Here is a 16,709-nt window from a genome sequence, read left to right on the forward strand (position 1 = left end):
TAGCACCCATGCTTATAGTAAACCTAACCTCGTCCCTGGGAACTAGGTTATAGTAAATCTAACAGTGACAAGGAGGATCTGAGCTGCTTAAATGAGAGGGGGCAGGGCTTTGTGTGGGAAGAAGCCACATGAGGAGAAAGAAATCTAGAGCAAATTCGAAAGCAGACTTTACATGCGGTTGCCATGTGTTTGAAATGGATTACATCAATATGATCATGTCTATAATGCAATTTCAATATTTATTCATGAAATTGTATTTCTATCATTTTTATTTGTTTTTTTGTTGTTATTGACTTAGAGGATGTGTGTGTGTGTGTTTGTTTCATTATAATTTGTATTTATTCAGATGAGTAGCCAAATCAGCAACTGCCAAAATCCAACACACCTGGTCAGTCAGACAAAAACCACAACGTATCTGTTGCCTTCCCCTGGCTTGCTGTTTATGGACTCCATCTGCTCTGTGGTTTGGGAGGTCTCTGAGTTTTGGAATACTGTCAGAGTAGGGCTTTACATATTGTTTGCCCACAATAATCCCCCACTCCAAAACAACATAGATATATAAAAGATGATTCAGCATAAGTTCTCTATAAATCTGGGTACTTTCCATCATTTCTATCATATCAATACACTATGCCTCACAATGGTAAAGATGTAAGGCAGTTGAGCAGCCAAGTGTGTTAATGTTCTATTCTGCTGGACCTGAGATATTCCTCTCGCTCTAAGACACAATTATGATAGACCTTCAATATTCATACCGTAATTGACACCAATGCCATTGTATGAACATGGTGACATGGATCCATTTATATCCTGTCAAAGTAAGGTCTAGGTAGCATTGACCCTAAATCCACAATCCAGGATTAGTTTACCCTGGCTGCTACACATCCTAATACTTGCCAAGGGGGGCATAAAATACAGAACTCGAGGCAACTAGAAGGACAAATCTCATTGGTTGCTTGCGAATTACATCACGGCAGTTGAGGGTTAGGTTGCGCGCTACTACTTTTAGTCTGACACCAGTGCTAATGGACACTGCATTTTTCATCACTGCTTTGACTTACGCCAATGCAACACCCCCTGACAGGGGGAGAAGAAAGGGAAGGGCTACCATAAAACCCTTTTACGTGCTACCATAAAATCCTTTGCTACTTTGAAACCCCCTTCACATGGGACACACATGAATCATTCAGCTCTCAAAGCGAGTAGAGATTAAAACGAGGCAGACAATGTAGAAACCTACCTCAAGGAACTCATTAAACTATCATTGATAGCATAGGGTTTACTGAACAATTAAATAAATACTATCAGGCCTGGTTAAGTTCTTGTTAAAAGGATTTTTGTGAGAAAAAAGTTGAAACCACTACAAAAAAGCCTTTAGGTAGGTGGATTGGAGGGACAGGGATGTTATGTGGGTTATATATATAATAAGGGGAATACGTACCAGGTTAAGATTCAGTAATGTAAAGTTTGTTATAGCCTGAAAATATGCGTGTGTAATGAGAGTAAATCTATGTATTTGTGTATATGTGACTAAGAATGTAAAGCAAAGTGACTTGTGTCACTAGCCAGTTAGTATTTTTTGCTTCATAATATTGCCAGATATTGATGCACTTTAAACAGGAAATGGAAACCACTGACATCAAGCACTCCTATCAGTTACTTATAGTTCCTAAATGCTTCTCTTAATCCCTCTCTTTTTCTCTCCTCTCTTCTCTCCATCCATCTCTCTCTCGCTCTACCCATTGTCTTTCTCTGGCCTTTAACTCTGTCTCTTTCTCTTTCTCTTTCTTGCTCTCTCTCTCCATTTGAGATTCATGTTGCTGAATAAAGGAGAGGTCTGTCCAGATTTTCTCTCTGAGACTGAAAGAAGATATCCCCGCCGGACCCTCTACTTGGCTATCATTACCAGTCAGACACACTTCCAGCTGCTTCAGATTCAACCCCACAAATATGGGACAAACACACAAACAGACACACACACTCACACACACACACACACACACACACACACACACACACACACACACACACACACACACACACACACACACACACACACACACACACAGTGTCTTGCAGGTCATTACTAAAGGGACCATGGAGCCATTAACCCCTACAGTAGACCTTTCTCTTCCAAACTGACCATCTGAGGGAGGCGTGTCAATAACAAAGATTATGTCAAGCATTCTGAGTGGGATTGATTCTCTAGGGTCAGCTTTTCCTGCCAGATTAAAATAAAAATAAGAAAAACATGAACAGGGGAGATTGGATACATGTTTAAGATGCTGAATACATCCGGTCCAGGACTGCAACAATAAGATACAGGAAAATCCAAACTATGGAGAAAAAGAAAGTGCTACTATCCTGGCTGAGGCAACCAACTTGAAACCATGGCAAAGAGCATTTCGAGATTAGCCCAATTACTATTCCCTTTTATATTTATTTTTTAATACTTCCCATTAACAAATTATGAATACTTTACCTATACCTAAATGGGGTATATATTCCAAATAGCAAACAACATGATTGGATTCAAAAATACCTATATCTCCCTTAATAACTAACCTAATGGCTGACTGTGGGGCATGCTAATTAGTGCTGAGCTATCCATAGCTCTTTAATGGCAAGACTAGTGCTGCTGGGTGATATCCGGCTATTAGCAAATGGCTATTAGATTATACCAGGCCTTCTGAAGGATTCAATTAGCTAATGTTATTTTTTTTTAAAGCAGAAGAGATATTACTTCATTTGTCAGGCTTCAATTTGGCTCATGGAATGATCTGTATCTTCAAAAATGTCATAAAATATCACAAATGTGTTTGGAAGAGAAAGAAGCAAGAAAGAACAAAATATTCAAGGAAGAACAAAATAATATTCTAAGACCCTATTTGGTCTTTGGACATACAAATAGTTGGAAATAGTATACTTGGTGCATGTCCCAGAAAAGGCACAGTTGCTATATAGCCAGTAGGTCTACTGTGGTGATTCAGAGTGAGATTATTTTAAAGAGGAAGAAGACAATAACGAACAAAGACTGAAACAAACATTGTTTAGACTGATCATCCCTTAAATCTTGGGTAATTAGAAATGTGGCGACTAATCCATTGATTAACTACAAACTAATCTATCTATGAGTCATTGTATTACCACACCCACACCAAAGGTACAACACTGAACAGTCCCTTTGCTTTTCACTAAGCATCCTTTTATGTAACCTGCTGAAATAGCAATTAGGAATGAAAGGTTTGCAGACTCAATAGTGCAGTGATAAATGCTGATTCCTGCAGCCTGTGCGGTGAGGATATATTGTTAGGTACTTGTGTTGATAATTAACAATCAGGCATGTACAGTTAGGTCAGGAATTAATTGGACACTGACACAAGTTTTGTTATTTTGTCTGTTTACCAAAATATATTCACATTACAGTTACATAATGAATATGGGCTTAAAGAGCAGTCTCTCAGCTTTAATTTGAGGGTATTCACATTCTAATTGAAGGAAGGGTTTAGGAATTACAGCTCTTTAATATGTAGCACTGTCTTTTTCAAGGGACCAGAAGTAATTGGAAAATTGACTCAAATGCTTTTTCATGGACAGGTGTGGACTATTCCTTTGTTATTTCTTCATCAGTTAAGCAGGTACAAAGTCTGGTGTTAATTCCAGGTGTGGCATTCACATTTGGAAGCTGTTGCTGTGAACCCACAACATACGGTCAAAGGAGCTCTCAATGCAAGTAAAACAAGCTATCCTTAGGATGCATAAAAATTCATCAGGGATGGATCAACAGTTTGGTACATTCAGAGAAAAAAAAGAACGCAATGGTGAGCTCTAAAACACAAAAAGGCCTGGATGTCCACAGAAAACAACAGTGGGAAACATAGCACATCATCTGTAAAACATGGTGGAGGCAGTGTCATGGCATAGGCATGCATGGTTTATTGATGATGTGACAGAAGACAGAAGCAGCCGGATGAATTCTGAAGTGTATAGGGATATATTGTCTGCTCAGAAACAGCCAAATTCAGCGAAGTTGATTGGATAGCGCCTCACTTTACAGATGGACAATGACATAAAACATACTGTGAAAGCAACCCAGGGGTTTTTGATGGCAAAGAAGTGGAATATTCTGCAATGGTCAAGTCAATCACCTGATCTCAACCCGATCGAGCATGCATTTCACTTGCTGAAGACAAAACTTAAGGCAGAAAGACCAATGAACAAACAACTGAAGACAGATGCAGTAAAGGCCTGGCAAAACATCATAAAGGAGGAAACCCAGCGTTTGGTGATGTTGATGCGGTCAAAGCTCTGTGTCTGCAACTTTAGGTTTGTTTAGGTGAGTTCTTTCAAAAACCAAATGAAACATAACAGACTATGAACTATAAATAAACTATCCAGAAAACCAATATAATCTACTCAAGTTTATTTCAAGCTTGTAGGTGATTACAACAGTTGTTACACAAAGTGTTCAGCAACATTTGACATCAGTGTATACCCTCAGCGCAAGACACAAGTGTATGACAATGAAATACAGTTTAGGAATCCTTTTGTAATGAAACATGAACCAACTCCAAGTTACCTCCCCCTGACTTCTGTGTGTCTAGTCTTGGCTTAGGGCCTATCTGACCTAATTCAGCTCACCAATACGAGCCTAACCTCCACCCTGTGTGTCTGATCACATGCCACCACTGAACTATCACTAAATTACCATTTTATTTAGGATTGTGTTAATTTATCCAATTACATTTGAATCCCTGAAATAAGGGGACTTTGTATGAAAATAGTTGCAATTCCTAAATGTTTCATACCATATTTTTGATCAACCCCTTGAATTAAAGCAGAAAGTCTACACTTCAATTGCATTTGGGTTGTTTCATTTCAAATTATTTGTGGTGGCATACAGAGACAATACAAAGACACTGAAAATTGTGTCAGTGTCCAAACATTTCTGGACCTAACTGTATATCACCATTAAATAACATTGACAGTCTAGCACAGCTGAGTACTGTATTGCTCATGAAAAAGAACAATTGATTGCAATTACTATGGATTTACAGAACTGGGATTCCTTGAGTAACAGAAATATCAGCTATGTAACACTTGGCAAATGCAGAGGTGCTTTCTATTTTATTCATACACATTTGACTATAATGTTTAGTGGCTGGAACTTTGAGCTATTATAACCACTTTAATTTATGTAAGGACTCATATGTGGGGCCCCTGGACTGCACAGTGGTAAAGTGCTAGCAATGTTCACATTTTGGTGGGTTAGTAAGCTACATTCCTTCATATGGATTCTAGTCAAGACTCCCTTGGTTTAGCAAATAGTTGATAACAACCAGACCAGAATCAGATGTTCTTTGGAAAACGACTGTCCTGCGTCAAATTGTTTAGAAAAATGGGCTAAATCCTTTTTTTTTTTTACAGAAACATGTATGAAAAGCCTTAGACATGTAGAATGGCCCATCCTATGTTTGGTGGGGGCTTTGAAATGTTCCACACTAATATCTGTTTTATATGACACATTTATATCTGTCAACTCACACTCAGCAGTTGAAATCAAGGCAAGATGGGAGACGAAACTAGGCTCTAAACATTCATTACTGAAAGGATTGGTTGGAATACATCCATACCTGCTCAATAAACTCCAGATATTAGCATCTACAATTCAATATGTAACAGCAATTACACTATTGGCAAACAAAATTCAATAGCAACTTCCTGGACACACCTCACCTCCTGTTTTACTATGCTTGCAGGAATTTGGGAGTTGTTTAACCAGTATAGACACATACATGCATACAAACACAATATTTTCATGACTTGTAATTAAAAAAACTAAGTGTATTCATATTTTTTTTTCTGAACCTGATACCCTAAACCTAATCTCATTAACCTAATAGTTATGCCATTAACCTTAACCCCACATTTTCATGTAATGTTAGGAAATGTTGGGTGTACTTTTGGTGATAAGGCACATTTCCATTTTCCAGTTTTCCACAATGACCTTCACCAGTAAAATGTAAATGCATTGTCAGCTGCCTTGAAACCACACACCTACAAAACCAGTGAATACTGTAATGAAACCATACACCTGTCTATATTATATAACCTATAACCTATATTATATAACTATATTATAAACCAACGAATACTGTCATGAAACCACACACCTGTCTATATTATAACTACAAAACCAACGAATACTGTCATGAAACCACACATCTGTCTATATTATAACTACAAAACCAGCGAATACTGTCATGAAACCACACATCTGTCTATATTATAACTACAAAACCAGTGAATACTGTAATGAAACCACACATCTGTCTATATTATAACTACAAAACCAGTGAATACTGTAATGAAACCATACACCTGTCTATATTATAACTACAAAACCGGCGAATACTGTCATGAAACCACACACTTGTCTATATTATAACTACAAAACCAGTGAATACTGTCATGAAACCACACATCTGTCTATATTATAACTACAAAACCAGTGAATACTGTCATGAAACCACACGCCTGTCTATATTATAACTACAAAACCAGTGAATACTGTCATGAAACCACACGCCTGTCTATATTATAACTACAAAACCAGTGAATACTGTAATGAAACCACACGCCTGTCTATATTATAACTACAAAACCAGTGAATACTGTCATGAAACCACACACCTGTCTATATTATAACTACAAAACCAGCGAATACTGTCATGAAACCACACACTTGTCTATATTATAACTACAAAACCAGTGAATACTGTCATGAAACCACACATCTGTCTATATTATAACTACAAAACCAGTGAATACTGTCATGAAACCACACACCTGTCTATATTATAACTACAAAACCAACAAATACTGTCATGAAACCACACATCTGTCTATATAATAACTACAAAACCAGTGAATACTGTCATGAAACCACACACCTGTCTATATTATAACTACAAAACCAGCGAATACTGTCATGAAACCACACACCTGTCTATATTATAACTACAAAACCAGTGAATACTGTCATGAAACCACACGCCTGTCTATATTATAACTACAAAACCAACAAATACTGTCATGAAACCACACATCTGTCTATATTATAACTACAAAACCAGTGAATACTGTCATGAAACCACACACCTGTCTATGTTATAACTACAAAACCACGAATACTGTCATGAAACCACACACCTGTCTATATTATAACTACAAAACCAGCGAATACTGTCATGAAACCACACACCTGTCTATATTATAACTACAAAACCAGTGAATACTTTAATGGGTCCATTGAATACTTAATGCTAATTGACATAATTGTGTAAATTACACCTTTGCACAACTTAGCTGTTGGCAGATATTTTATTATTAATAGTAGTAAATTACCAATTACCAATGGAAAAATATTTTAGGAAGCCAGTTCAAAGTTGAAAGGCAGATTTTCATTACAACATTAACAGTGTTATGACCTATTCAATCTCTGTGCTTCTCACTTGCTGGAAATATTATTTTAATTAAATAATAAACTGCAGAAAGTTAGCAAATAGGCAACTGAATCAGTATACTGTTAAGCATTTGTTCACTTGGAACAATGATATGAGGAGACACAGATGACAGACAGACACCACTTCTCAAATTTAGATTTAGAGAGGACACAAGGACAGAGAGCACTTGCTGCACTGATGGTTTTACAAAGATGGGACAGCCCTATTCTGATATGTCTCCGATTTGGAGTGATTAGTTTAAATGCGGAAGTACATTTCGAGTGGCTCTTGTGTTCAATTGGAGTAGACTAAAAAGTAGGCTACCACTACATGACTTGGATATTGTTCGCATGCCTACTTTTTGAATCAAACACTTCACTCCTATTGTTCGATTGTAGGCCGTCTAGGTTTAAACGCTGTTTATGAAACATCCTCTAATCCTTTAATATTTGGGGCTAATAATTAAAAACAATACTTTAAACCCATCCATCCACACACAAAAACAGCCGACCACAGCAAACATGATATTCCATTGCACCAAATTACGCGTCAGTACCATACCTTGGAAAGCCCATACGTGCGCATTAGACTTGCGCATAGCATCAAGTTACTACACTACCCCTCCCTGCTCCAACAAAAAAAAGACCAATCTCTCACTGCCAGTTCTCTGGGGCATATGTATCTCTGATAGACGTAGACTCGCCGTGGGGTGTCTGATTGGCGCCAACTTCTGGGGATGATGCAAGGGACCCACACCAAATCTCGCTGACATTACCCATCCCTTAGAAGTAGCCTGTCAGCGTGGGGGGTGGGGGGTGGACAGAATTAAGTTGTAAGCTAACTAATGTTTACAAACACATTTCCTGGAGGCACTAAACGTATATCATCACATGGCGCCAATGTTCACGTTTAAATTAACACTTGAATAAGGCATTTAAGGGGTTTATACCTCGTGCAGCTGCTCCAACTCCAGCCGAAGAGCCTCTTGCTCAGTCTCCAGATTCGAATATTGTTGCTTCAGGGTCTGGTTCTCTTCCAAAACCACCAAACCGCACTCCGCAGCACGGATCTTTTCCCGGTTTGCCTCCGCCAGCTCCCGAGTCAACCTCTCCACCTCCGCCCGGCACTGCTCCACCGTCTCCCCGCATCCTCCTCCCGCAGCCATCGGTCTCCCTCCCTACCCCTAATCTCCTCGGCCCTGTGTCGGATGGGCAGAGGAAGAGAAAACGAAAACAGCTAAAGGCCTACCGGACAATAATCCACCTCCTCCGTTGGACACAATCAACCGGGGAGTTTAAAAACGCCTGCAAATGACATCCCCGGAGCAAAAGGATTTGGAAAGCGGAATAAATCGCTCCATAGCTGATGTGTTTAATTAAAAACTCCTAGGCGGAGCGTCCAGCATCATCCTTTTTCCTTTTCTTTTTTTGCTTATTCATTGGGATGTGGACGCCATCTCCCTTTATTGCCATGAAGCAGTGGCAAGGTGCACAGAACTCTCTCCCATCCTTCTGCTGTCTGTGCCTATGACGTCGACTATTTACCGGTGCATCTCTCTTCCTGCGCTACGGTATGGATACTGCCCGTCATTATGGGTTGGTCCACAGAAAAGGAGGAAAAGGAAGAAGACACAATAGTAATACAAATTGTGCTGTGGCTAGAAAGCTATTTATATCTTCCTGTAGATGGGGACAGATCTTAAACCCTGTCCACCCATGGTCCCCAAACAAAGTCCTATATTATTGTCATTAGGGGTGCTTAATATTTACTAGCTCAGATACTGACATGCCAACTGTAATACCCCATTATTATTGTTATTATACATTAGGTCACTGCCCTGTGTAACTCAGTAGTCAGAGAATGTCTCCTGCAATGCCTGGGTTGCGGGTTCAATTCTCACAGGGACCCAGGATAAAAAGATATGCACTCTATTGAAAGCCACTCTGGATAAGAGAGTCAGCTAATTGACCACGACCTGATAAAAATTTTGCATGTACACATTGTGAGAAAGCCAGTAGAAGGCACACATGTGGGAATACACTGGATGCACCCCAGAATTCAACTGCAGAATTAAGTCCTACAGCTCCATCACCTGTTCAAACCAGGAAAATAGTAAGACTGCTGTAATATCCCTATTGAACCACTAGAGGACATGCACTACAAGCTCATGAAATTATATTGAATCAATTCACAAAATCCCAATAAAGGGGTATGCATTCAGTGCCAGTTCTAAGCATAAGCGACATAAGCAGTCACTAGGGACTGCTAGGGGAGGGGGACCCCAAATCATTTTATGCTAATGCTAGAGCCAGCAGTGCATGTGTTCTAGAAAACGTCAGAAACATTCCTAAGGGATATTGACTGACGAGATGACATCACACAGATGCTGCAGATTGGACAGTGGTACATCATGCGTTAAAGATTCTTTACTAGACTGAGGTCTGGGCAACGGCAAGCCACTCAAAAATATACTGTGTCATGCTGGAATGTTCCATGTGATGAAGGGTAAACTGTAGTCATGAAGGAACACACTTGGGTAGCAACGATGCTCAGATATGCTGTTTGTCAAACTATTCTCTGTAAATCAAAGACACTTGATGTGTGAAAATTCAAGGAGGGTGTCTATTTGCACCTGGTGTGGCTGGTACCAACGATAACACTGCTTAAAGTTGCTTATATCACTTTTCTTGCCCATCATACAAACTAACAGTAACTGAATGCTTCAATACCTGGGTGCTTGCTTTTTATAGCAAACCACAGCCACATGACTCACTGTCTATACGAGCAATTCACTTTCCTGAACCTAAATACCTGACAAAAACTGTAAATAATACCTTATAGAGCAAATACATTTGGGTTGGATTTTTAATATATATATATACAGTTGTGCTCAAATGTTTGCATACCCTTGGAGAATTGGTAATATACAGTATGTACCATTTTTAAAGAAAACATGAGTGAGCAGGCAAAACACATGTCTTTTATTTCTTATGGGATTCACATTCAATTGTAGGTCATAACAGAATGGCACAATCATAAAACATGGCAACAAATAATTTTTTTTACTGAACCCTGTTCAAAAGTCTGCATACATTTCTTAATACTGTGTATTGCTCCATTTAGCATCAATGACAGAGTGCAGTCTTTTATAATAAATGTCTATGAGGCCCTGAATTCTTGCAGATGGTATAGCTGCCCATTCGGCTTGGCAAAATGCCTCCAGGTCATGCAAATTCTTATGTTGTCCTGCATGAACCACACATTTGAGATCTCCCCAGAGTGGCTTGATGATATTAAGTTCAGGAGATTGTGATGGCCACTCCAGAACCATCACCTTTTTCTGCTGTAACCAGAAACTCCCAGTGCCTTTAGAGCGGCGAATAGTCTGCCAGTATTTTCTGATAACATGCTGCATTCATCTTGCCATCAATCTTAACAAGATTCCCCCAAAACATCAGTGAGCCACCACCATGCTTCACAATGGGGATGGTATTCTGTTCACTATAGGCCTTGTTTACCCCTCTCCAAACATAACACTTGTGATCATAAAACTCTGTTTAGGTATCGTCACTCCAAATTACAGTGTGCCAGAAGCTGTGAGGCGTGTCAAGTTGTTGTCGGGCATGTTGTAACCAGGCTTTTTTGTGGCATTGGCGCAGTAAAGGCTTTTTTCTGGCAACTCGACCATGCAGCTTATTTTTGTTCATCGTATCATCGTTTTGTGCTCCTTGAAACAACCACACCGTCTTTTTCCAGAGCAGCCTGTATTTTTCCTGAGGTTACCTGTTGGTTTTTCTTGGTACCCCGAACAATTCTTTGCCAGTTTTGGCTGAAATCTTTCTTGTTCTACCTGACCATGGCTTGGTATCAAGAGACCCCCCAAATTTTCCACTTCTTAATAAGTTATTGAACAGTACTGAATGGCATTTGCAAGGCTTTGGATATCTTTCTATGTCCTTTAACATCTTTAAGTTCCATTATCTTTTGACAGTTCTTTTCTGCTCCCTTTGGCACAGTACAGTATCTAGCCTGCTCAGTGCATCAGTGCATGTGAGAGCTAACTCATTTACTATTTATACACAGACACACTAATTGCAATTTAAAAAGCAACATGTGTGGGATATTCACCTTTAATTGCCTTTTTCACTTTTTTTGATCAGAGCCATTTGGGTGATTTCTGTTATCATTAAGATTTAAAAAGGAGACAAACCACTATGTGATAATACATGTCTTCCATATGATCACTATCCTTAAATAAAAGCCTTTTTTTTTGCATGATCAGTCATACTTTCCAAATCAATGACAACATTTCACAATTTCTGTCAGGGTATGCAAACTTATGAGCACAACTGTGTGTATGTATATATCTATATTACACCTACGTAGGGTACATGAATTTAGTGTGTTTTCATTCATTATAGAACAGCACTGAACGTCCAGTCATTTATAGAAATATATCTATACATATCTATATCTGGATTCTTGGATAATTATATAATACCCATAAAGAACTGCAAGGCCTTTTTCGTAGTATATGTGTGCTGTAACATTAGCCTGAGGAGCAGGATACCTTTTAGCTCGTCTGATAAGGCTGTGATGACACAAGGTTCATATAAATGCTAACTGCCTGTTAAACACTGATAAGGTACAAAAGTCAAAAGTTCAGCAAGTGAAGGAAATGTTTGTTGGTGTGCCTAAGTAAGAGCGTTGTGGTAAATGGGTGACACTAATGATGTCCGATGCTTAGTAGAAAGACAAAATAAATCAACTGATTGAGATATTTAGATGGATGATTCTTCACTACTTCCTCATGAGGGCTCACAGCTCAGTAGTAGAGTGCCTAGTCAATTAATAAACAAACCAAAAAGATAGTGACCAGTTAAAGGTGCAGCTTGGGACTTTTGCATATCGTCTTGTATCTCATATTTATTCTGTCTGGAATGGAGTTAGAGAAGAATAGCCCTTAGACATGTATTGACCAAATATATTTCAAAATATGAATCTACACCTAATTCATGTGGAGTACCAGTAAAAGGATGCAAATATCTGCAAAGCTGTCAAGGAGAAGGGAGGCTGAATTGAAAAATCTACAATATGAAATGTATTTTGATCTGTATAACACTTTTTTTGGTTGCTTCATGATTGCACGTGTATTAATTCATGGTTTAGATGGCTTCACCATTGTTCTACAATGTGGAAAATTGCAAAACTAAAGAAATACCCTTGAATGAGTAGATGTGTCCAAACTTTTGGTTGGTACTGTATTATTATTATTATTGTTATTATTATTATTAATAATAACAATATTATTGTCATCATTGTTAACCTATAAAGCAATACATGTACTTGCTCCTACTTACCTCACTGAAATGATCCAGCCATACATACCCATACATACCTACACGTAACCAAAGATCGCAAGATGCAGGCCTTCTAAATGAACCTAGAATTTCTAAACAAACAGCTGGAAGGAGGGCTTTCTCTCATAAAGCTCCACTACTGTGGAATGATCTACCAATTAAGGTTAGAAATGTAGATTCAGTGCAAACTTTCAAGTGTCTACTAAAGACTCTTCTCTTCAGCTCTTTCATCTCTCATCTCTTCTAGTCTATGATTGTGCAAATGTAGTCTGGCCCAGGGGTGTGAAGGTGAATGGAAAGGCTTGATACTGTCCACCCTTGCTGTCTTGCCAGGTAGGCTCTCATTGCATCTGGGATAGGGCCACAGTCTCAGCCCTAAGGTTTGACGCTGCTATATTTTTTTGTTTTCCCGGGGGAGTAGGGTCAGTTCTCCTTCTCCACTGTAAATCCTTGGTAACCTAAGGAATGTACCCCCCCAGTTGTCTCTGTCCTTGTCCATCTGGTCATGCTGCTGACCTGGATTTTTTTATTATTAATGAATTTATTAATTATTACAACTTGTCATGTCATGTCATCTTCTTCCGCTTATTACAACTTGTACTCTTAAAATGTTCACCTGACACAGCCAGAAGAGGACTGGTCACCCCTCGTAGGGAGTTTTTCCTAGCCACTGTGATTCAACACTGTTGTTGCTTGCTACTTGGGGTTTCAGGCTGGGTGTTTCTAAAAGCACTTTGTGACAACTGCTGATGTAAGAAGGGCTTTATAAATACATTTGATTGATTGATACTGTGTGATTGTTTGATTGATGTTTATAAGTACCTGTAGTGAACTGACATCCCCATGAAGATAATAAAAAAACAGTTGTTTGTGATTTTCATGTTAGGTTTAGGGAAATATTTATCTCTTGAATGTAGGCATGAATGTGATGGTACTGAATGTTAGAGCTAGAGAACAGAGAACATGGACTTCTGCTTCAGGGTTTGGTCCCAGATACCCACATGCATAGAGTGAAAAATCAATGTGTGTGTATGTGTGTGCATGCACTCCTCTAGACGAGGAGTTGACACCTGCCCTGCCCTTAAATTCCCCCTGGGTGAATTAGGATAGAGAAATACTGTATCTTTAGGGTGCAATAAAACAATAGAGTAATAAATAAATATCTAAACAAAGTCATTCTTTTATAGGTATCATATAAATAACCCACGTCTCATAAAAAGACAGTGTCAATGCAACCCCTCAACAGAAGTTGCGTTTTGAATTTTCAAATGGTTCATTATTGTGTTTTTATATGGTTAATCTCTAGAGTTTTATACTGAAATGGGAACAGTATTGTCGCTGTATATTCTGTATATAATATCAAAACATTTGATGATGTATTTCTAATATACAACTAAATGTTGGTTGTCTGAAAGCTGTGATATATTCTGTCAGACCATTTACTGTGGGAATGGCAAAATGCTGGCAACGTGTTCATAATACCAATACTACTCTCATCAGATGAGTGCCAAGCCTAAATTTGCCCTTAGCTCTGGTGTTGTGACGCCTCCTTGGAGGACGGGAAACAATTGCATTTCAGAAAGGTTTGAATTGTGCGGGCTCCTTGCACGGATTTCTTTGGGTATTATATTTCAAGAAACCTCCCACATTTAGTCAATGAAGACATTGTAACTCCTATGCTTAAACATTGTACTGACGAAAAGAGTCATCATGGCATATTTACATACCCTTGAAAATATGATTGACATAATCCACAGTACACAGAGGACCAGCAGTTCCTCCAAAAAAATGACCCACAAAGCATCTCCCCTACCTGGCTGAATAACCAGGTAGCCTTTTAACACAGTAAATTTTAATGTAGTCTGTGATTAGAATTTAGGGATCTCATTGCTGCTATCTCTGCATCCTGGTTGCACATGCTACCTTATTCCTTCAATTTGCCTTGAATGACATTTAGAATGCCACTCATTAGAATTGCCATTACTACCCACACAACTACTATCCTACTTACAACATACACTATAGTTCATACTTGTACATTTCCTTCCCTCTTCTATTTGTCTTAATTGCACATTTAGTATGGCCATTTGTACTGCATTTGCCTTCATTGAAAATCTATACATTCCACTTGTAATATACATATACCTAATACTTTTCTGCCCTCTTCTATTTGTGTTTCTGGTTAGATGCTAACTGCATTTGTACACGTTGTACTGAACTTGTACAATGACAATAAAGTTGAATCTAATCTAAAAATCTAATATTGATGTATTAAAATTGAACATGAAGAAATCAATGAGAAGTAGTTCATAACAAGGATTATGTTCTGATCTCTAAGGACTGTATACACAGTTCAATGATAGAAGACAAGACAATTGCCTCAGATCATTTGAGATATCAGCACATTTGAGCAGAATTGCACGTAGATGCAAATTCTGAATGCTGATAGCCATGGTATATGAGCTGTAAACCAAGAGTATGACATCACATATTTTTTTGCTGCTTTAATTGCACTGGTTCAGCGCAGCAAGGCATCTCTGGGCTTAGTTGAATATCTCTAATAGATCTTGACTTTGTGGGCACCCCACAAAGTGTTCCGCCTAAGAACCAATAGCCATGGTATATTAGACATATACAACACCCTTTGCCATCTAATTGCATATTATAAACATATCCTTCAAATCCTGAATGCTGATTGTTTGAAAGCTGTGGTATTTAAGGCTGTATTGACTTAAATACTGTAGTATGAGAAGTAATTCCCTTTGAAAAGATTATTACTTCTTTCATTTCTTCCATAGGGTATTTCTAAATCCACTTCAGATAAGGTCTGTGTTTTGTTTAGGTTTACACCACCTTACCATTTTGAAAACTGTCAATATCTATAGGAAGAGCTGACTTATCAGTACTTTTGCCTATATTATGCCAATCCTTTTTTTGTAGTAAGGATTAATGCACATATGTTTACAAATCTAACCTTGGCCACCTAAACAAAACACAGACCTGATTTTAATTTAAACTAAAACGCCTTATGGGATAAATGAACGGTTTAATGCATAAAGGGACGCTTTCTGATTTTGCAGCTAGGTGTAGTGGGATTATGACACGTCAGCTATTCCTTTCTATACCACTGGTGTGACATCACAAAGGTTCTGCTGCGATGATTACTTTGTTAAAATAATCTCAATAATGCACCTCAGGGGTGTGATATATGGTGAATATACCACAGTATCCATGCACTCTGCTTGAGGTTAGGTGAACAGCCCTTAAATATTGGCTCAATAATCACATCCCTTCTGGGCCTTATGTATAGATATCCAATTTCACAGACATTTTCTAAATGGAAGATATATGCACCTTTGAGTAAAGGTTTCATATGACGTCACTCTAAGAAGGCTTTCTACTGATATCTGAGAACCCTTTATTTAAAGGCCTGGCACTTTTTATACGTAGTCTTCAAAGTAATATATTGATTGCATTGTTAATTCCTAATAATATAGAATGGTTTCATTTGCAATGGTCTCCAATAAATGCTTGATTTCAATCAACATGGTTCTATTAGTTATATCACTTGCATGACAACTGCTCTTTCTGAGAACTTATCAGAATCTTTGAAGTAAATGCTTAAGAAGACACCCTGCCTCTGCTCTCCTTTCTTTAATTGACATAACACCCTTATCAGGTAGGTTACTTTTTTAATGTAATCTGTTACAGTTACAAGTTACCTGTCCACATTTTTTATCAGTAATGTAACTTTTTGATTACTCAAAATCAGTAACATAATCTGATAACTTTCATATTAAGAGGCATTAGAAGACAAATAGGAATAGCCTCTAACACATTGAAC

The 16,709-nt window shown here is 38.3% G+C and overlaps 1 protein-coding gene across 5 annotated transcripts in view; it reads right to left on the reverse strand.

Moving 5' to 3' along the window:
- Window positions 1-9,165, reverse strand: part of LOC105020135 (protein bicaudal D homolog 1) — a 39,630-nt gene extending 30,465 nt beyond the window's left edge. For 3 of the 5 annotated variants that reach the window (XM_010886875.4, XM_010886874.3, XM_034290112.1), the window contains exon 1: window positions 8,455-9,162. In XM_010886875.4, coding sequence (XP_010885177.1) covers window positions 8,455-8,670 — 216 coding nt within the window. In that variant the 5' untranslated portion in view covers window positions 8,671-9,162. Of the gene's footprint in view, window positions 1-8,454 lie in introns of all 5 variants that reach the window. The other 2 variants (XM_010886872.3, XM_020043039.2) reach the window with 2 other exon arrangements.
- Window positions 9,166-16,709: the final 7,544 nt, after the last annotated feature.

Source organism: Esox lucius, chromosome 23 (assembly GCF_011004845.1).
Source record: "Esox lucius isolate fEsoLuc1 chromosome 23, fEsoLuc1.pri, whole genome shotgun sequence".
In the NCBI taxonomy this organism is placed as follows: Eukaryota; Metazoa; Chordata; class Actinopteri; order Esociformes; family Esocidae; genus Esox; species Esox lucius.